At 43.3% G+C, this 22132-nt stretch overlaps 1 protein-coding gene across 1 annotated transcript in view; it reads left to right on the forward strand.

Annotated features, from left to right (window-relative positions):
• The first annotated feature begins 13725 nt into the window (after window positions 1-13725).
• The window catches only part of MYH13 (myosin heavy chain 13), a 64949-nt gene continuing 56542 nt past the window's right edge, over window positions 13726-22132 (forward strand). Inside the window, exons 1-6 of the mRNA XM_050765596.1 lie at window positions 13726-13929; window positions 15945-16088; window positions 16174-16330; window positions 18349-18376; window positions 18466-18577; window positions 20690-20782. Of these exons, the coding sequence (XP_050621553.1) occupies window positions 13726-13929; window positions 15945-16088; window positions 16174-16330; window positions 18349-18376; window positions 18466-18577; window positions 20690-20782 (738 nt within the window). The remainder of the gene's footprint in view (window positions 13930-15944; window positions 16089-16173; window positions 16331-18348; window positions 18377-18465; window positions 18578-20689; window positions 20783-22132) is intronic.

Consider the following 22132-nt stretch of genomic DNA (forward strand, 5'->3'; position numbering starts at 1 on the left):
GTACCCTATGGGTGCAGAGAAATTCCTGAAAGGAAGAAAGGAAAAGACATCCAGCATCAGTGTAAAGAAAAATGGACTTTGTAGAACAGACATTTCTGATGGAAAGAGAGAATTTATTCTGAGGTATATAATATAATCCTCTTCTCTGTCTCCCTTACAAAATCTTCTGTAAATTCTGCATTGCTCAGTTAGATTTTTGGGGATGGTGGATTATATGCTGAGACCAGGTCAGGGTGGGTGGACACGAAAATATACAGTTTGGCCTGGGCTAGAAGCAGATTGCACACAGAGATAACCACATCTAGATGGCAAAGACAGGATTTCATTAGGTCCCCGCATCATCCTCGTGACTTGGGCAGAAACAGAAAAATTTTTTCTGATTTTGCAGCTGAAGGGGAAAGAACTCCAGAGTTGCTAAGAGAAGGGAGGGAGCTCAACCCAGTCAGTAAATGGCAGAAGTAAGCTGGGGACTCTCTCAGGTCTTCTGACTCCAGCAAGATCTTACTGCTTCTCACTTGGTATTTGCTTACTTGCAGAATGAACCTTCTTTATTTTTATTTACTTCTTTTCCCTCTTTTTCTGCTTTCATTTCCTCTCCCCATGTCCGCAACACCTAGCCATCCTGTGAGCGCTCAACTTTCACAATAGTTTCAATTATCACCTCTAGACAAATGATATCCCCCAACACAGAGAACGACATCTCTAGCTTTGACATTTCCTTTAAACTTTGAACCCTTATCTGTGCCACATCATCTCACACTCAATATGTCCAAAATCAACACATCTTTCTCCAATTTAGTGTCTCCTCTGGGCTGGTGTCACGGCCCTAAATTCCAGGCTGTAATGAGGGCTGGATGACAGGCAGGATCCTTTGACAACTCCTCGCCCCTCAAACTCAGCAGTCATCAAAGCCCTTTGGGTCCTGCCTTTAGGGGACCTCTTGAGTTTTCTCTCTTTCCTTTTTTTTTTTTTTTTTTTTTTGACGGAGTCTCACCCTGTTGCCCAGACTGGAGTGCAGTGGCGCTATCTGGGCTCACTGCAAGCTCTGCCTCCTGATCTCTCTCTCCTTTTGAACTTCATTTTTACTCTCTATAATTGAGGCCCTCTTCATTTTACACCAATTTTTTAAAAAAATTTCTTTTTTTGAGACAGAGTCTCACTCTGTCACCTAGGCTGGAGTGCAGTGGCGTGATCTCCACTCACTGCAAACTCTGCCTACCGGGTTCATGCCATTCTCCCGCCGCAGCCTCCTGAGTAGCTGGAACTGCAGGCGCTCACCACCACACCTGGCTAATTTTTTTTTTTTTTTTTTTTTGTATTTTTAGTAGAGACGGGGTTTCACTGTGTTAGCCAATATGGTCTCAATCTCCTGACCTCATGATCCGCCACCTCAGCCTCCCAAAGTGCTGGGATTATAGGCATGAGCCACTGCGCCCGGCTGATTATTTTTTATATTCAGTGTAAGTGGATGTTAATATACATTGGGTAGATTTTAACAAGTTGATATAATATGGGGTAGGTCCTCAAAAAATAAGCCTAGAACTCACAAAGATCTTAAATAGGCCCTAATATACACTTCTTTTTTTATTTTTTTGAGATGGAGTCTTGCTCTGTCACCCAGGCTGGAGTGCAGTGTTACGAACTCAGCTCACTGCAACCTCCGTCTCCCGGGTTCAAGAGATTCTCCTGCCTCAGCCTCCCAAGTAGCTGGGATTACAGCTGCCTGCCACCATGCTCAGCTAATTTTTGTATTTTTAGTAGAGATGGGGTTTCACCATGTTGGCCAGGCTGGTATCGAACTCCCGACCTCAAGTGATACGCGTACCTTAGCCTCCCAAAGTGCTGGGATTACAGGCGTGAACCACCACACTTGGTCCCTAATACACACTTCTTTTACCACCTGGGGTTTGAAAATTCACTGTTTCTGCTTTGCGTAAATGGGACAGCGTTTAGGCATTGTTAAAACATTACAAGCCCATGCAATGTTCTTCTCCCTGATTCTGCATGATGGACTCAGAGCCACCAGGGCTGGACTCAGAACCACCAGCCACCAGGACTCACAACCACTGCAAAAGCCACCCTGTGGTGCTGTGGCGAATTTTAACACAGATCTGAAAGTACAGGGGCATTGAGGGGTGAAGTCTAAGCATCAAACAGCCTGTCTGCCCCCATGAGCCATCAGAACCTTCCCATTAAAAGGAAATTTTAAACTAAGGTTTTTTCAATAGCCACAAAGTGCTTCTAGGCTGCCAGGTTCTCTTGCCACCACTACATCATATCACCAGTTCTTGACTCATCTTCAAATACATATGTATGTGTGTGCATGAGTGTGCATGTGTGCGTGTGCATGTATGTGTGTGTAATCTGCTCACTTTCCTGCTCACAAACCTCAAAAGGCTTCCCAGTGATCTCAGAATAATGCCTGACTCCTTCCCTGGGCACTGAAAATCCATCACAAACAAGCACAGCCCACTTCTGCCTTCACCTCCGTATTACCCCCGACCTCACCCCAGTCCTGTGCCGTGGCCTGGCTTTCCCTATTGACCTTCCTGAAATATCCTGGGAAGACTTGTTTCCAAGCCATGATCCCTCAGTTCCCTAAGCCTAGAACCTCCTTCCTGTTCCCCTCACCCGGATAAAAGTCTGCCTCCTTTAAGAGACAGGAGAGGAGAGAGGAAAAGGCATGGCTTTGGAATCAGAAATCCTGGATTTCAGTTCTGGTTCAATTGCATACTAGCTGTAGGGCCTTTTATCCAATCCCTTACCCTTTTAGACCTCAGTTTCCCCATTTAGACAGTGGGAATAATAATAATATGAATCATATAAGCCCTTCAGCCTGGTAGAGAAAAATAAATACAATAAAATATATAAAATAGTCATGTAAACTGAAAAGTACTAAAAGATTATTGTTATCTACAGTCACTACTCCCATCCAGATCTCTTCCCTCCTCCAAAATAAATAAAATGTTATTATCAATAACTATTATAACAATTCTGCTAATATTTTATATATACAACACACTTTGTGGTTTTCAAATATCTTGTACATAATCGAATCCACTGTCCACAATCCAATCAGTTAGGATAGCTTCATCTTGGGAAAATGATTTATCCTTTTCATGTTTATGCACCTCTCTTCCCATCTGCATTGTCACCTCCTGCAGGGCAGTGATCTTCGCTCATACCCCTGTTCCCCATTCCCAGCACAGAGTCTTGTACCGAGTAGGCACTCAAATATGATGTACTTCCAAAAATGAGAGGTTACAGGCATAGGCTTTGGAGCCAGAGAGCATTTGAAACTCATTTCAGCTTCTGACTAGTTGTATGGCCTTGGGCAGGTTGCTTAAACTCTCAGTGGTTGTATAATAGGAATGATATTAGCACCTACCTCACAGGACTATTATAAAGCTTCAGTGAATCAATATGGATAAAGCCTGGCATGTGGTAAGTTCTTAAGTCTTTTTTCTTTTCTTTCTTTTTTTTTTTTTTTTTTTTAATTTGAGATGGAGTCCTTCTCTGTCACCCAGACTGGAGTGCAATGGCACCATCTCGGCTCACTGCAACCTCCACCTCCTGTGTTCATGCAATTCTCATGCTCAGCCTCCCAAGTAGCCAGGATTACAGGTGTGCACCCCCACGCCTGGCTAATTTTATTGGTATTTTTAGTAGAGTTGGGGTTTCACCATGTTGGCCGGGCTGATGTCGAACTACTGACTTCAAGTGATCCACCTGGCTTGGCCTCCCAAAGTGCTGGGAATACAGGTATGAGCCACTGCACCCAGCCTAGTTCTTAAGTCTTAATTATTACCATTAAATGAAACTCAGAGTCTGATTCCATTCTTTTCTTATGACTTCAGGCCTTTCAACACATGAGTCAGGATGACTCCCCTACGAGTCATCTTGATTCATTTATTCGCCAGAATGAACATTTGCTGAGCATCTGCTACATGCAAAAGGCAGCACTTCAAATAAAAGCAACTGTGCTTATGCCTGATCATTCTCTATTGCTTTCTTCTGGGCCAGAACTTTGCTATGGATTATGTCCTTCAGCCTTCCTCTCTTGTTTTCTGGAACAGAAAATAAATAAGTTGGTGTTCCAACATCAAATCACCTAGGGAAGTTCCGGGTCTAAAAAAAAAGGTATTTATATTTCTTTACTGAAAAGCTTCTCACATCCCTTAATATGCTCATATTTATGATGAATCTCTAACAGGAGGGAATAGAGCTTAACACATTTCTTAAATTCATTTAACCACAGGACCATTTATTTCACAGTGACCCTCCCAATCTGCATTCTTTCAAATCTACTGTAGAAAATACTATTTGGAGGCCAGGCGCGGTGGCTCACGCCTGTAATCCCAGCACTTTGGGAGGCTGAGGCAGGCGGATCACCTGAGGTCGGGAGTTCGAGACCAGCCTGGCCAACATGGTGAAATCCCATCTCTACTAAAAATACAAAATTATCTGGGTGTGGTGGAGCATGCCTGTAATCCCAGCTACTTGGGAGGCTGAGGCAGGAGAATTGCTTGAACCCAGGAGGTGGAGGTTGTGGTGAGCCCAGGTCGTGCCATTGCACTCCAGCCTCGGCAACAAGAGCAAAACTCTCAAAAAAAAAAAAAAAAAAAAAAAAAGAAAGAAAGAAAAAGAAAAAGAAAAGAAAAGAGAGAAAGAAAAGGAAAGAAAATACTTTGTGGAGGTCCTATCTCTACCTACTCCTCCTCTGGTCAAAAATTCACTTTGATTAATGCAAACTGTCTTTTGGAAATGTCCCATCTACATGAAATTCTACCCACTGAAGACTGATTAAGGAACCTTTGATTCAGCAAACACTGATTAGATACAATTTAAACAGATCGCACTGGATTGCAGTAAATGGCTCTAACTTCTACATGTACAGTTGTTCCTAAATAGTCAAACATCACTTATATCTTAGCAAAAAAAAGTATCCTAAGGAACCGTAAGAATTGTCACAGAGACCACGTATTTTCATTAGAACTCACCAAAGCTGCATTCAGAACTTATTTACTCTTACTTTAGCCTGATCTTAATTTTGTCATCTCTTTTCCAATTGATAATACAAAATCAGGCTAGTAAAGACAAACTTACCACAGAAAGAAATTATACCTGAGAGGCTGGCCATGAAGGCAAAGATAGAAAATCCAAAAAGTAAACCAAGTGCAGTGGCTCACACTTGTAATCCCAGCACTTTGGGAGGCCAAGGCGGGAAGATCACTTGAGGTCAGGAATTCGAGACCAGCCTGACCAACATGGTGAAACCCCGTCTCTATTGAAAATATAAAAATTAACCAGGGGTGGTGGCACATGCTTATAATCCCACCTACTCGGGAGGCTGAGACAAGAGAATTGCTTGAACCCGGGAAACGGAGGTTGCAGTGAGCTGAGATCACGCCAGTGCACTCCAGCCTAGAAGACAGAGCAAGACTCTGTCTCAATAATAATAATAATAAATAAATAAAAGTAGACACAAAAATTCACAGCAGGAACAATTAGGGCAGGCATGGCCCACTAAGCACCAGATCCTTGATGACTTTATTATATCATCTCCCAGAACCCCGGAGTGATCAAGAAAAGCTTAAATTCTATTCAAGATAGTAGGTTACACAGAGCAAGATAATGTAAAATACATTCTGGAAAACTTTTCTTCCAGTAGATTTTTAAACGAACAAATACGTAAATAAGACTGGACGTGTTAAAAGGTCAACCTTAAATTTCCAGAGATTTCTGAGACGAGGAGCACACCATCCCATACCAATACCGGGTAAATGAGGTGTAGTCACTGTCCACACTCTTGATCACCCATTGCTTGACAGAGCATCCTGTGGTTCTGCCCTTCAGTGACCTTCTTAGCACACTCTGCTCCAGTTCCACTCAGCCCCTAGGACTCTCTAAGTCTCAAAGATCTGTGTCCAACGTCAAAATCCCTACACAGCTGACTTGGCATTATACAGCCTCCGCTGGTCATTTATCCAAGTAACTTAACAAGAGTGAGAGATCAGGGCTACGACGCATTTACATCTAACAAGTAAATGGTGATCCCCCAAATATAGCCAAGTTAGAGTGCTGGGCTGGCAGATTTGGGAGTATAAAGAGAGCTGGGGGGTCACACTCCCGAAATTGCTGTGACCGCAGCATCTCTAGGTAAGTGCTCACCAATGCCCACTTTTTTGCTCCATGTGGCTATAGTTGCACCTGATCAGGTTACCAGTCAAGGCGGGTAGACAACAAAGCAGCCTTTACGGAGGGCCTACTAAGTGCAAGGTCTTGTGTTGAGGACAAGGTTGGAGACAAAATGGAAAGACAAGACAACTGCCTTTCAAGAAACTTTTACACGCTGGGCATGGTGGCTCATGCCTGTAATCCCAGCACTTTGGGAGGCCGAGGCGGGTGGATCACCTGAGGTCGGGAGTTTGAGACCAGCCTGACCAACATGGAGAAACCCTGTCTCTACTAAAAATACAAAATTAGCCAGGCGTGGTGGCACATGCCTGTAATCCCAGCTACTAGGGAGGCTGAGGCAGGAGATTCGCTTGAACCTGGGAGGTGGAGGTTGTGGTGAGTGCCATTGCACTCCAGCCTGGGCAACAAGAGCAAAACTCCGTCTCAAAAAAAAAAAAAGAAAGAAAGAAAGAAACTTTTACAAGGGGTGAAAAGACAAGAATATAAGCAGTTATAAGACAAAAAATATTCACCTGCAGAACAAAACTGAATATAATGCATGATTCCTCCTCTGATTATTCAGGTCAGTGTTATACTGTTCAGTTAGCAAATTACCATGGTAACTTGTGGTATCTCTTCTGTGGTTGCTTAAGCTATTATTTGACATGTTTGTGGTTATTTAATTTGTTTCCCATGTCAGGATTTCTGAAAAATGGTTGTGGGAAGAAATGATCTCCAGCATCTTACCCATCTTACAATGTGTCATAGTCTGATTTGAATTGACTGGTTGGCAGACTGTTCTCACATGGCATATTTTATAGACTTGGGACTGGATTGAGTCTGACAGTGCAATAGCATCCCTCAGAGACTTCTGATGCTTTGAATTCAGGCCACCATCTCTACTGGGGTACTTTCTGTGATAGACTCATAGGGCTGAAAGGAACCTTGGAGATTTTCTGGTGCATCTGATTCATTTTACAGAAGGAAACAGAAGCCCAAAGAAAGCATACCAGCTACTTAACAGAACTGATATTAGAATTTCTGTAGCTCTGCCTCCATATTTTTTTAAACTGAGATTCAGAATACAGTATGTAATACTTTAATTTTTTAAGAAATTTGTGAGAATTTTAGGATACAGTTGGAGATTATTTAAGATGCATTAAAGACGGAGAAGGAAGGAGGCAACAAGGATAGTAAACCAAATCCTAAGTGTCTGTTCCTGCCTAAATGGGGGCTTCATGAAATGTTCCCCTGGCTCCATAAAAGCACTGAATGGTACATAGGACGTTTGCTTAAATTACATTTGATATTGAAAATTTTTCAGACACTCGTTCCTCCTTGAGATAGCCACATAGTTTATAAACTCCTAGAACTCAGCTCCCTTAGTCCCAGGTGACTTTTCAGCTGCCCTACCTTCATCATCTGCAAGGGGAATTTAGAGCATTGAAGAGAATAAAGGAGTCTTTGTCTACAATTTATAACTTTTCTCTTATTGCCAAAAAAAGGTGACTGCCCCTAAGCATCCGAGCTGCAATCTGGAGCATTCCTCTCTCTACTTTCTTTCTTCCCTGACCCCTCACATACCCCCAGTCACAAGCAGTTTCTCTAAGTTCCTATAGTAGTTTGTTTAGACTCCTTAAAAAATTTGTCTTAATCCTGTTCAAAGACTTATTTGAGCATTCTCCTATCCCTTACTAACTTTTGCATTCCTATAGGGAAGATACTATACTTTCTTCTTCATACTCCCTTAAGGAGCTGACACAGTGCATGGTACACACAGAAGTTTCTCAAGAGAGTATTAATTAAATATTGTAATTAACCAACTACTTAAAGAGTAATGATTTTAATCAAAAGTAAAAATTCAAAACAGCAAGTTTATTTCATTCCACACCGTCTACTGTGTTTCTATTTAAGGTAGATACACTGGAACAAATATAGTTTCTATATTTATTTAAACTCTTTGTAGCTCATTCGGGTTTTTTTTTTTTTTTTTGGTTTGGTTTTTGTTTCTCAAATTATCCCCAGGAAGACGCTTTATTCCTGAAGGACACTGACCATCACTTGGGAACCAGGCAGGTAAGGGTTATTTTCAGCTTGATCATGAATGCAATCATTGAAATTAGCCAACATTGTTTTACACGTTCTCATTCTTGCTACACGCATAAGAAGATGAAATTGATGAATTTGAAACCAATAACTTAACTATTCTTAACCATAGATTTTAAAATATATACAGGTTTTACCAAAGGAAGAATGGCTTCTCGTATTTGCTCATTACACCAAAATGTACAAAATACGATGCAGAATATTGACATACAAGCTCCAAGTCAATATACAGTACTTAGTTGGCCCAGAACATGATGTTCATAGGATCCAGATGCAGTTTTCACACACAGGCTAACTTTACTACTCCTTGACCAGACGCTGCACCCCTGAATCCGCACAGCTGCACCTTCCCTCATGCGTAATACTGAAGGAATGGGGAGGGATCCGTTCAATCCTATGCCCGGTGTGGTAATAAAAACCCTATCCCCTTAAAATGTGTGCTTATTAGAGGTAATTCTAGATGAATGGGGACCAAAAAAGGCAAGGTGTCATTGACTCATGACCACATCATTGCTGACAAGACACAGTAGCGGTGAAATTCCCAGGAGAGGGATGAAAGTTGAGAGTGGTGTCATGGTACACAGAGGGTAAACAGAGAGAGAGGAACCCTCAGAAGTGGGTGATGGAGATTAGGCAGGCGGGGGTGGTCATCTCAGTTAGAAGGTGCTTAAAGACAGAAACAGAGGTGGTTGAAGGGGCACAGCTATGCAACGCTGGAAGCAGGTCCTGCTCTTGGAACAGAGAAGAGGCTAATTAAGGAAACTCTTGAGGGTGGTGCTCAGTGGGCAGCATGAGTCATGCCTAGAGACTTGGATCAGATCTAGCAAGGTGAAGTTTATCAGTCAAAAATGAATGGTCTTCCCTTGGGTCCCAACTCCCAGTTGCATAAATATAGGAAGAAGATCTGACTTAGCAACTGCGTGCACGGAGAGGATTGAGGGGCTTTGCTTGAAAGGGAGTGGCGCGTCAGCAGTGTGAGACGTGGCTGCCAATAGGCAATCACCACCTCAGGCATGACACCTAGGTCAAGAGAGGTGAGGGCACACTCCAGCGGAGGGTAACATGTGGTTTGGATATCACACTGTAAGAGATTAACAGGAGTGGGTTCAGGGAAGAGTGACCGAGATGGTAAGGGATTCCGAAGCACATCATAGAAGCAGCAAAGGAAGCTGAGGGTATTTAGCATGGAGAAGATAAAGCTAAGCAGGACACAGAGCAGCCATCGAAAGGGTGAAGAGTTGTCACGGAGGAAGGTTTGAACTCATTCTGCTGTTACCAAGGGGTGGAATGAGAAACTATTGTCCTGAAATTACGGAGAGCGAGCTTTTAATTTAAAGCAAGAAGAATTTTTGGCCTATCAAACCTGCTCCAAAAACAAAAGAGTTGTGCCTAAAAGTATTCAACTAGGTTAGATGCACCATTGCAGGAATATGAAGGGAAAACTCAAGCATCAGCTAGGTAATACTACTAGGAGATACTGGGTTCTGAGTCACGGTTAGAGTAAATGAAGGGAGAAAAATCTGTACTTGAAAACTGGCAGTGAGGCCCAGATGGAAAAACCTTGTTTTTCTAGGAGGACTAAAAATATGGCTCAATTATCAGTTATGGCAGCCTTTCCCTGACTTCAGACTTTATTCTTCTATTGCCATCGCAAGTTTTGCAATAGCCATGTTAACACCAATACTGTCAATTTGCTTAATATTTTTATTTACATTGATTCGTTTTTTCTTATTTGTTTTTAAAGTTACCTATGTTCTTGCTATATCAGCATTAGCTGAGAAATTTGTAAGATATTTATTTAAAAGCTCAAACCCAACCCCAGACCTAGTGAATATTCACAGCAGGATTCATATGCCCATTTATGTTTGAGAAACACTGATTTATATCATAGAATATGTGGATGTAGCACACTTCCTAAACGTTAAGCAAATATTACCCTATTTCTATCAATTCTGATTTTTGTACATTTTTTACAAGTTTCTCTCTGAAATGAGGATGCATATCACAATCTACAGAACGGAGCACTGCAGTTTAAATTAGCTGCATTTTTTTCTTTATTTGTGGAACTTATCATGTTTTGATAAAATAAGGTAATAGGCTTTAAAATAAGCATACAAATATTAAATTAAGAAATATTTGCCTAAAATTATTTTGTGTACAAGCAATGAGACTGTGCCGTGGTTTTGGCTTTGGAAAAGCAGAGTAGTTTCATAAAAGTAATGCTTTAAACCAGTGGTTCCCAAACATCTCTCTGAGGCCCTTATCAAAAAATTAGTTTCCCTGGTCCCAGTCACAGAGAGTATGTTACAGACAGTTTTGATGTAAATCATCTTCCAACACTTTTGGGTATCATGCTTAACGCTAAGTCAAGCTACATATTATAAGGTTGTAAACCTGTAACCAGTCAGGATTCCCTTATGCAATAGGGCAGCCATTCTCAAAGTGTGGTCTGTGGGTCCTTGTAGAATCCCAAGAACTTTTTAGGAGGTATGTGAGGCTAAAACAATTTCACAATCATACCCAGCTGTTATTTGCCATTTTCACTGCATGAGTGATGCAAAAGCAAGGATGAATAAATGGCTAGTACCTTATTACAAATCAAGGCACGACACCAAACTGCATTAGTAATTACTGTATTCTTCACTACCATACACTTGCACTAAAAAGTTTCATTAATAATTTTATGTGATGAAATGGGAAGTCCACCAAAGTTTGATGGTTGTCTCCTGGAAAAGCACACGTGCATTTGTGTGAGTTGCAAGCTGAACTAGCCACTTCATTCACAAAGCACCATTTTTATTTAAAAGACCAACTAGCAGACAAGCTGTGGTTATTCAGACTTGGGTATTTGGCAAACATGTTCTCCAAAAGGAACAATGTGGTTGTCATCTTGAAAAACTGACAGCATTTGTTATAAATCACAATGTTGTTGGCCGCGCGCGGTGGCTCAAGCCTGTAATCCCAGCACTTTGGGAGGCCGAGACGGGCGGATCACGAGGTCAGGAGATCGAGACCATCCTGGCTAACACGGTGAAACCCCGTCTCTACTAAAAATACAAAAAACTAGCCGGGCGAGGTAGCAGGTGCCTGTAGTCCCAGCTACTCGGGAGGCTGAGGCAGGAGAATGGCGTGAACCCGGGAAGGCGGAGCTTGCAGTGAGCTGAGATCCGGCCACTGTACTCCAGCCTGGGCGGCAGAGTGAGACTCCGTCTCAAAAATAAAATAAAATAAAATAAAATAAATAAATCACAATGTTGAGCCTTCAAATATAAACGAGAATGTGTACAGGAAAACATGTATTTGCCACCATTAGCTTGACAGCTTCCTAGTACTGAAAGAATTTTCAAATGATATCATGGTGGTGATATTAATGATTGTAATTTTTTTATATTGCATAAGAAAATGTGTCCACATTTGGAAATACTATATAATTCAGTGAACCAGTATTTTCCAAACAACCACATATGGGAAGTCCACATATGGGAAAAGAAGCCCACATATGGGAAAAGAAGATCCACTCAAAATGCAAGACAGACTAGTGGATTATAATGTAATGGAGTATGAAATGTTTATTGATATGGCTTCAGATTCCACATTGCAACTAGCCTTTAAGAAACTACCACTTGTCAAGCTTTGGTAGAGTAAGAAGAAAATTCACAATTATGTGAAAAGGTGACTAAAATACTCTTGCCTTTTCTGAATTACATAGCTAAATATTTTACATTTACTCTCACCAAACATACAGCAATGGCATGAATACAGAAGCAGATATGAGAATCCAACAGTCTTTGATTAAGGAGACAGTAAAGAGATTCGCAAAAAAAATGAAAAACAACATTATCCTTCTCACTAATTTTTTTTTTGTTTTGGAAAATATGGTAATTTTTATTAAAATATTTATGTTGGCCAGGCACAGTGGCTCACGCTTGTAATCCCAGCACTTTGGGAGGCCGAGGTGGGCAGATCACCTGAGGTCAGGTGTGTGGGTCTTGGGTAGGTCTGAGATTCTGAATTTCTTAATGAAGTCCTGCCTGAAGCTGCTACATTTCAAGCACCACTCTGAGAACAGGAAGGCACTATGCCAGCCACCCTCAGTGTGGTCCCTGGATCAGCAGTATCTGCATCACCTGGGAACTTGCTAGAAATGCCCATTTTTAGGCTTCACTTCAGACTTGCTGAATCAGAAACTATTGGGATGGGGCCCATAATCTGTGCTTTAACAACCCCTCGAGGGGATTCTGGCATATTAAAGTTTAGGATCATCGCCCTGGGCCATTTTGCCTCCCATCATCTTGTTATTTAAATAAATGTGACAAATCTTCACGTTCAAGTCATTCACTTTTCACGGGGCTAACCGAAAAGTCTAATAAGAATTATCTGGCCGGGCGCGGTGGCTCAAGCCTGTAATCCCAGCACTTTGGGAGGCCGAGACGGGCGGATCATGAGGTCAGGAGATCAAGACCATCCTGGCTAACCCGGTGAAACCCCGTCTCTACTAAAAAAAATACAAAAAACTAGCCGGGCGAGGTGGTGGGCGCCTGTAGTCCCAGCTACTCGGGAGGCTGAGGCAGGAGAATGGTGTAAACCAGGGAGGCGGAGCTTGCAGTGAGCTGAGATCCGGCCACTGCACTCCAGGCTGGGTGACAGAGCAAGACTCCGCCTCAGAAAAAAAAAAAAAAGAATTATCAGCATTCCAATGACGATTTTCAAATATTCTTAAGATTTTAGAACGACACAGAGATCACAGGCTCAAACACGATGAGCGATTTAGAAAGTGCTTCCTAGGCCGGACGCAGTGGCTCATGCCTGTAATCCCAGCACTTTGGGCAGTCGAGGCGGGCAGATCGCCTGAGGTCAGGAGTTCAAGACCAGCCTGGCCAACATGGTGAAATCCCCTCTCTACTAAAAATATAAAAAAATTAGCTGGGTGTGGTGGCAGGCACCTGTATTCGCAGCTACTCGGGAGGCTGAGGCAGGAGAATCACCTGAACCTGGGAGGCGGAGATGGCAGAGCCAAGATTGCAACCTGGAGCCATTGTACTCCAGCCCGGGCAACAAGAGCAAAACTCTGTCTCAAAAAAAAAAAAAAAGGAAAGAAAGTACTTCCTGAAGCCTCTTTTATTGGGTTCACCTTGGCTCTAATTGATTCAGACATGCACACATGGGACTGAACTAAAATACTCCCAAAATCAACACTCAGAGGATAAAAAAACAACCTTCATACTTTTTTGTTAGAATAAAATATCCCCTTTAGCTTATTCCCGCTTGCACACTTGAAGCTCCTAGACCTGGCCATAGATCCCTCAGGACCTATGTTCAATCTAGGAGCCTTTGAATCTGGCCACCTGTTTGAATGGAATAAGGGTTGGGGCCCTGCAGCTTCAGTAGTCACCCAAGCACAAGACTCAGCAGTCCCTCTGGTCTTCCCAGCCCTCTGCAGCCATGAGCTCTGATGCAGAAATGGCCATTTTTGGAGAAGCAGCTCCCTACCTCCGGAAACCAGAGAAGGAGAGAATCGAGGCTCAGAATCGTCCATTCGATTCCAAGAAAGCCTGCTTTGTAGCAGATGATAAGGAAATGTATGTGAAAGGCATGATCCAGAGTAGGGAAAATGACAAAGTCATAGTCAAGACCCTCGATGACCGGGTGAGTGTTGATGGCAGATGTCTTCGATAATACGGACATGCTCATTTTTCTTTGGAGTAGAATATTAGAAATTGCATGCTGGTCCTTTGGAATCTGAAGATAGAACAAAACTTAGTTTATCTGCTCTGCGGTGAACTAGCAGGTGAAAGCTGCTATTGCATGCATCTTCCCTCTTGCCTTTTTCCTTCTCCAAGGACTTGGGCTTTGAGGGGTTTCGTTGTGTTTGCTTTAGAGGAAGACAGCAGGTGAGGGCAGAAAAGGTTGGGCTATGTAAGGAAGAGGCTGATACTGGATGGGCCGACCAATTACACCTCTCTGGGCTGTAGAGTGGCTCCTACAGAGGAAGCTCTGGAGTTATTGATGCGTTCAATGTGGAGAATTATCATGTACCATTCAGTACTTACTGGGCATCCACCAGGTCTAGGTCCTAGCATTGATTGCTTTGCAGATATAAGCATACCTCTGCGCCTGCTTTCCCAGAGTTTCCCAAAGATGTATATGGCAGGTATGAATCTCATTTCACAAACTCAGGCATATGAGACAGACCTTGCTTTTATTTTTATTAAACTTAGCCTCTGATTCCGGCCCCTTTTCAGTGGGCTGGGACAAATTTTTTTCAGTCACTCTTGGGGTCACTCCACCACCAACCACCTCAGGGATGTGTCACGTTTTCAGAACCTTACACAGCACCACAATGGGGATTCACAGCCTCCCTGGAGGATCTATTAAGAAATAAGCCCCAATCTGGCCAGGCGCGGTGGCTCACGCCTGTAATCCCCACACTTTGGGAGACTGAGGCGGGCAGATCACGAGGTCAGGAGATTGAGACCATCCTGGCTAACACGGTGAAACCCCATCTCTACTAAAAATACAAAAAATTAGCCAGGCGTGGTGGTGGGCACCTGTAGTCCCAGCTACTCAGGAGGCTGAGGCAGGAGAATGGCATGAACCTGGGAGGCAGAGCTTGCAGTGAGCCAAGATCATGCCACTGCACTCCAGCCTGGACAACAGTGCGAGACTCCTTCTCAAAAAGAAAAGAAAAGAAAAGAAATAAACCCCAGTTCTTAGAGGTTCAGGATACATAGACTTTTCCGCCTGCCCTTTGGCTACCTGGGGTGTCTGTCTTTCTTTTTCTAGTCTGGGGTGGTGGAGTGGAAATGCCTCCCTTCCTCAAAAAATTTGGTCTATACCAGCGAAACTCCTTCTTTTTACCTTTTCTGTGAAACTTTCAAAGTTTTCCTAAGGACTTAGGCTTTTGGAAATCAAAATCCAGGAAGTATTAAAGCTCTTTTCCTTTTCTTGACCTATTTTCTATCTTTCCTGAGCCATGGAGTACAGAGCCAGCTTGAATGGGGGAGAAAGTTGGGAAAAACACACAGAAGGGAAAAATAAATAAATAATTTTCTGAAAATATTCAGCAAAGAACCATGATGCACCCCGAAATGTTTGAACTATTAGAGCAGAGGTACAAATAATTATGGGAGACTTGAAGCAATAGGGGAGAGAGGAGATGGGTCATGGAAGCGGTGATGCTAGAGATGAGCTTTGAAAGTTTCTAAACTAAATTTTCATGAAGACATTCGAGCTGAAGGAACCCTCATGAGCAGAGATATTGAGGTGGAAAAGCACAGAACACTTGGGAGCAGTTCTTTGTAACCTTCCAACCTTTGTTGTGCTCATCACAGCACTCACAATAAATAAGGTAAACAGAGGCAACCTGGCCTTGGGGCACAAGGGCTCCAAAGCTCTGCACACCTGTAACCCACTCCTGGTACACATGATAACAGGAAGACGGGGGGCATCAGACCAGAATTGGTCACATAGTTTGACCAGAAACAGATTCTTCAAGAACTGTTATTTATGGATCATGTCTGGTCATGGAAAGGATCCACAAAATTATCCATCACAATGGGGTAATTGCTCCACGATATCTCACCACTTCCACCACACCAGTAAAGTGCAATGCAGGTACTTGGCTCACCCATTTATTACCTGCTTTTCCTCTCAATACCCAGACGCTCACTCTGAACAATGACCAGGTCTTCCCCATGAACCCTCCCAAATTTGACAAGATCGAGGATATGGCCATGATGACTCACCTGCATGAACCTGCCGTGCTGTACAACCTCAAAGAGCGCTACGCAGCCTGGATGATCTACGTGAGTGTCTGTAAACACCTTTTTATTTCATGTCTCTCTCTGAGTAAAAACGAGATCCAAATGATAAATGTTCTCATTTTCCCAGACCTACTCAGGCCTCTTCTGTGTCACCGTCAACCCCTACAAGTGGCTGCCGGTGTACAACCCCGAGGTGGTGGCTGCCTACAGAGGCAAAAAGCGCCAGGAGGCTCCACCCCATATCTTCTCCATCTCTGACAATGCCTATCAGTTTATGCTGACTGGTGAGTAATTTCTTTGATTCACATTTTTTGAAGCCATCCTTAGTTAATTTTTCAAGCTTTTGGGGGGGCATTGATCATCTGAATGGTGCAATAATCAAAGTGATCTTCGGAGAGTCCAATGATTTGGGGATGAAAAGCAAGGGGTACATCTTCCATTGCCAGTCACAGTGCATGACAAGGCCTGTGGTTATGGCTGAAGCTACACTGAGCTCATGCTTATTTGGGAGAAGGTGGAACGCAACGAGATGCCCTACCTTTGTCCCCAGGGAACTCTCAATCCAGGTGTACTTTGAAGAGAAACTATATCGGTAACCACTCAGAGAAATGGGTAAAGCAGTTTTCCTGCCTTCTTCCCCAAACTCGGTCTCCCTATCAACTCCTTAAATTTCCAGAACGACCTGGGGAGTAGAGACATGGTAACACCGTCATGCCATGATGCCTAATATCAAGTCTGTCTGTTCAGCCTTCACCTGACTTGACTTGGAACAGATACTAGAAGTAGAAGCAAGGCCGGGCGCAGTGGCTCACGCCTGTAATCCTAGCACTTTGGGAGGCCGAGGCAGGTGGATCACCTGAGGTCAGGAGTTCGGGGCCAGCCTGGCCAACATGATGAAACCCTGTCTCTAGTAAAAATATAAAAAATGAGCCAGGCGTGGTAGTGGGCACCTGTAATCCCAGCTACTCAGGAGGCTGAGGCAGGAGAATTGCTTGCACCTGGGAAGAGGAGGTTGTGGTGAACTGAGATCTCGCCACTGCTCTTCAGCCTGGGCAACAAGAGTGAAACTCCATCTCAAAAAAAAAAAAAAAAAAAAAAAAAAAAAAAAAAAAAAAAAGAAGCACACATCTGAGACCTATAGATGCTTAAAAATCATCTAATGCAATGGTGCCCAAACTTCTGTCATTTCTTTCTCACAATCACATTCCTTGCCATGTCTGCAAACTTAATATTTTTCTTGAAATCAGTTAATGTTACATTAATTTTAAAGGGAAGACTAATGCCATAATTTCTATTAGTTTGCTACAGCTGCTGTAACTGAGTGTCACAGACTGGGGGGCTTACACAATAGAAATGTACTGTCTCACAGTTCTAGACGGTAGAAGTCTGAGGTCAAGGTGTCAGCAGGATTGGTTCGTGTGAGGACGCTGAGAGAGAATCTGGCCCATGCCTCTCTCCTAGCTTCTATGGTTTGCTAGCAGAAATCTTTGTTGTTTTTGATTTATAGAAACATCACCCTGATTCCTGCCTTAATCTTCGTATGACATTCTCCCTGTGTGCTTGTGTGTCTCCAAATTTCTTCTGTTTATAAGGATACCAGTCACATTAGATCAGGGGCTTGCCCTACTCCAGCATGACCTCATCTTGACTAAATACCTTACGTCTTATGTCCAAATAAGGTCACATTCTGAGGTACTAGGGGTTAGAAATTCAATATATGAATTTTAGGGGGACACAGTTCAAACCACGCTCTATTGTAAGTGAAAAACCAGTATCACTTTTCACAAGTAGAAGGTAAAGGTAAAAGAAAAATGCAATAAAACCAATCAGCATCTATAAATGTTAATGAAAAGCTGAGGCCCCACAAGCTCTGAACCTGACACTTGCTTTCTTTATGGAAAAGAAAAATGCAATAAAACCAATCAGCATCTATAAATGTTAATGAAAAGCTGAGGCCCCACAAGCTCTGAACCTGACACTTGCTTTCTTTATGGAAAAGGATGATGGAAAAGTGCTAGCAGGGAGTCAAAGATCTACGAACATGAGTAACTTCTACACTGTGGGATTCACCACAGTGAGTGGAGAATCACTCACCTCCCAGGCTGGTCATGTTGCACATTCCACATTTGAGAAATCTGCCTAAATTGTCCCAAAGAAGATTAGACATGCCCAAATCACACCACTGGTTAATGGCAAAGACATTAACTAGAGCCCATGTTCTCCAGCCTCCCCCAGTGTTACTTTATTTTAATGTTCTGTTTGTTGTTTATTTGTTTTGTTTTGCTTCCCTCTGCATTTCTAGATCGAGACAACCAGTCTATCCTCATCACGTGAGTAACCCCTGTTTGCACCATCATGTCTTGGAAACCAGTGCCCTCCATGCCACTCTCCTTTATCCCATTTACTTTTAAATTGGCAGCGGAGAATCCGGGGCTGGGAAGACTGTGAACACCAAGCGTGTCATCCAGTATTTTGCAACAATTGCAGTTACTGGGGACAAGAAGAAGGAGACACAGCCAGGCAAAATGCAGGTGAGCAGTCACCTGCATCTGGAGGCTTATTGGAATAAGTGTCATTTAAAGCCTGGATGAGCACCAAGTGTATGCAGGGTATGTGCTCAGCAGAGATGGCAAATAGGAAGAACTCTTTCTTTCCTCTCTGTATCCTCACACAGAACACATCTGACATCAAATGTATGAGGCTTTCCTATGTCGAACAATTCTCCAATTCTCTGCAGACACCAACTGGGTGTCCTACAATTCAATTCAATTCTGCTACTCACTACCTAGAGAAAGCATCACATCCCACAAGTTAAGGACTCTGTCCTGCAAAACTGCCCCCACTTTAGATACCAGGGACTAGTCCGGGCCTCCTGAACTTCTAACCAAGCAGCTATTCATCAGGGGACTCTCACAACCCCCTTCTCAGGTTTGCTAATTACCTAGAACGGTTCACAGAACTAGGAGAAACACTGCTTACATTTGCCAGTTTGTTATAAAGGATGTTACAAAGGATGCAGTTGAAAAGCCAAGTGGAAAAGATGTCTAGGGCAAGGTATGGGGGAGGGGCATAGTCTCTGCAGGTGACATCCTCCCAGCACCCGCAGGTGTTCATCAACCTGGAACCTCTCTGAAGCCTTCTGTGTAGGGTTTTTACAGAGGCTCCATTACACGAGCATGATTCATTAAATCACTGGCCATAGATGACTGACTCAACCTCCAGCCCTTTTTTCCTTCCCAGGGGTCAGGGATAGGACTGAAAGTTCCAACCCTCTAATCACATGGTTGGTTCCCTGGCAACCAGTCCCCATCCTAAGCTTTCCAGGACTCCGAAGCCACCAATCATCTCATTAGCTCACAAAAAGACATTTATCCCTTCAGATATTCCAAGGGTTTTAGGAGCTTTGTACCAGGAAACTAGAAAAAGACCAAAATATACCATTCCTATTATATCACAGTATCACATGGAGCAAAGCAGGAAGTGGTTCCACCAGAATGGACTTGAGTTCTGGCACCAGCTCCATCAGCTACAGCTGAGGGACTTTGACCAACTCCACATCCTCCTCTGGAGAAAGAATGTTTACACCAGTGGTTTTCGAATTGGAGTACACATCAGAATCAACAGGAGGGATTCTTAACAAAGGGCGGCAGAGCCCAGGCCCAGAATTCCTGATTGTGTAGATCTAGGGTGGGACCTCATAGTTTGCATTTTTCTTCCTTTTTATTTTGTACAGACAGGGTCTCACTCTGTCACCCAAGCTGGAGTACAATGGCACACCATCATAGCTCACTGTAACCTCAGACTCCTGGGCTCAAGTGATCGTCCTGCTTCAGCCTCCTGTGTAGTTAGTACTACAGGAACCACCATGCTTGGCTCATTTTTTAATTTTTTGTAGAGATGGAATCTCACTATGTTGCCCAGGCTGGTATCAGACCGTTGGCCTCAAGTAATCCTCCTGCCTCAGCCTCCCAAAGTGCTAATTACAAGCGTGAGCTACCATACCTGGCATTTCTCCCATATTCCCAGGTAGTGTTCATGCTGCTGGTCCAGGGACCACACTTTGAGAACCGTTAGGTTTGACAGTATTTTTTAAGTTGCTCCGGGCCCAGAAGGGTGAAGGTGAAAACTCTGCTTTCTAGAATGGATTTCTGAATAATCATTCTCATATTTTTTGGTACATAAAAAACCTTTTTGAGAACCACTGTTTTTATTGTATTATCTCTTGGATCACTTGCTTTACTCACATTCTATATCTCCTTTTGAACACAAATATCTGTGATACTAGGTGGGTCATATTACATGCAATAACAGAGGTACGTGTTATTAAAAGCTATGATTTATAATGAAATGTTATCAGAAAGACAGTCTGGATGTTCTGATGGAGGGAGTAATATTCCTGCCTAGAACCTGGCATGACCGGAAGTCACTTCCATGCTATGCTAATAAAAGCCTGTCTAGGATGGCACCTTGAAGACGCCTTAGGTCTGGTGGGGGTGGGGGTGTAGGTACTGCACTGACCACCAGGTGGAGCTGGTCGACACGTCTCCCTGAACCTGCCCAGAGCACCCATAATTGTATTCACCAAGGAGCTGCTTTAGAAAACCATCCAAAATCCTCTTTTTCCTCTTCTTGTTTATGATTAGGGAACCCTGGAGGATCAGATCATCCAAGCCAACCCGCTGCTAGAGGCCTTTGGAAATGCCAAGACTGTGAGGAATGACAACTCTTCAAGATTTGTAAGACCCAGCCCAATTTTCAAGTATCTTCCCAAAACCATACCCTCTCCTGAAATGCTGAATATGAAAAACTGCCCCATAAACTAGAATATACGGGGGACTTTTTCTACCGCCAAGTGATTGAGATCCGTCTACCCACCGGGAATATTTTGATACACTTTGAGGAAGGTGTTGGTTTGGCTCCGGCAGAGGGAGGATTTGCCATCCTACCCTAACTAGGCAATGTCACCTCACAGCATCCTGAAGTCACTCACATGATTCACATCCCACAATTAGAGATCAACTTTATGCTAAAATGGGTCTCTCTGTGTGGAGACATTTTAAAATGTAAACATCCATTAAGCTATATCTATTGACCTAGCCACGGAAACCTTAGTGTGAATTAAGTTAGCAGATTTGACCTCTTCCAACTCAGCAGGGATTGGGAGCATGGAAAACCTAGTGAAGGCAAAAGAGCTCAAAAATTTTAAATCGGCTGGACACGGTGACTCACGCTTGTAATCCCAGCACTTTAGGAGGCTGAGGTGGGTGGATCACTTGAGGCCAGGAGTTCGAGACCAGCCTGGCCAACATGGCGAAACCCCATCTCTACTAAAAATACAAAAACTTAGCTGGGCATGGTGGTGCCTGCCTGTAATCCCAGCTACTTGGGAGGCTGAGGCAGGAGAATTGCTTGAACCCAGGAGGCGGAGGTTGCAGTGAGCTGAGATTGCAACACTGCACTCCAGCCCGGGCAACAGAAGGCAACTCTGTCTCAAAAAAAAAAAAAAGAGATGGAATAGATTCATACTGAAGACATTGAAGGATGTGTGCCATCCTTCAACTTTTTACTTAGGATTGGCTTAATCAAAAAGACATTTACTTCCCATTGGAAATAAACACACATCCAACCCTCTATTTCATTTCACTGGCCAGTGGAGCAAGTACTCAGAGGCGAAGCCATCATTTGTGCCTATGGTTGCAAAAGTACATTAAAACTTCACACATCTTAGTAGTTGGATAGTCTCAAACTTGTATTTTGTCCCCCCTCAAAGATAAAATGGTTATCGATGAGGAAGTAGATACATTTATCAAGTACCATGGCTCTGAGCCTTGACTTTTGTTTCCTTGGATATGTGCTTTGCTCTGCCAATCTGCATGTGTATCCTCCCCGGTGCCCAAATAAACTCCTCTTCCTTGTGGAAGGTCTGGGCACATGTTACATGGCAGAGGTATGTTACCCATGCCTGGACCAAGTTAGTTATTGCACTGGCCTGATACCAGCTTAACGTGAAAGCCGATACCTTCAGGCACTCCCTGTTCTCATTCCCATTTACTGAGTTCATGGGCCTCTACTCTTAGCCCTGACCC

This window comes from Macaca thibetana, chromosome 16, assembly GCF_024542745.1.
Source record: "Macaca thibetana thibetana isolate TM-01 chromosome 16, ASM2454274v1, whole genome shotgun sequence".
NCBI classification, from domain to species: domain Eukaryota; kingdom Metazoa; phylum Chordata; class Mammalia; order Primates; family Cercopithecidae; genus Macaca; species Macaca thibetana.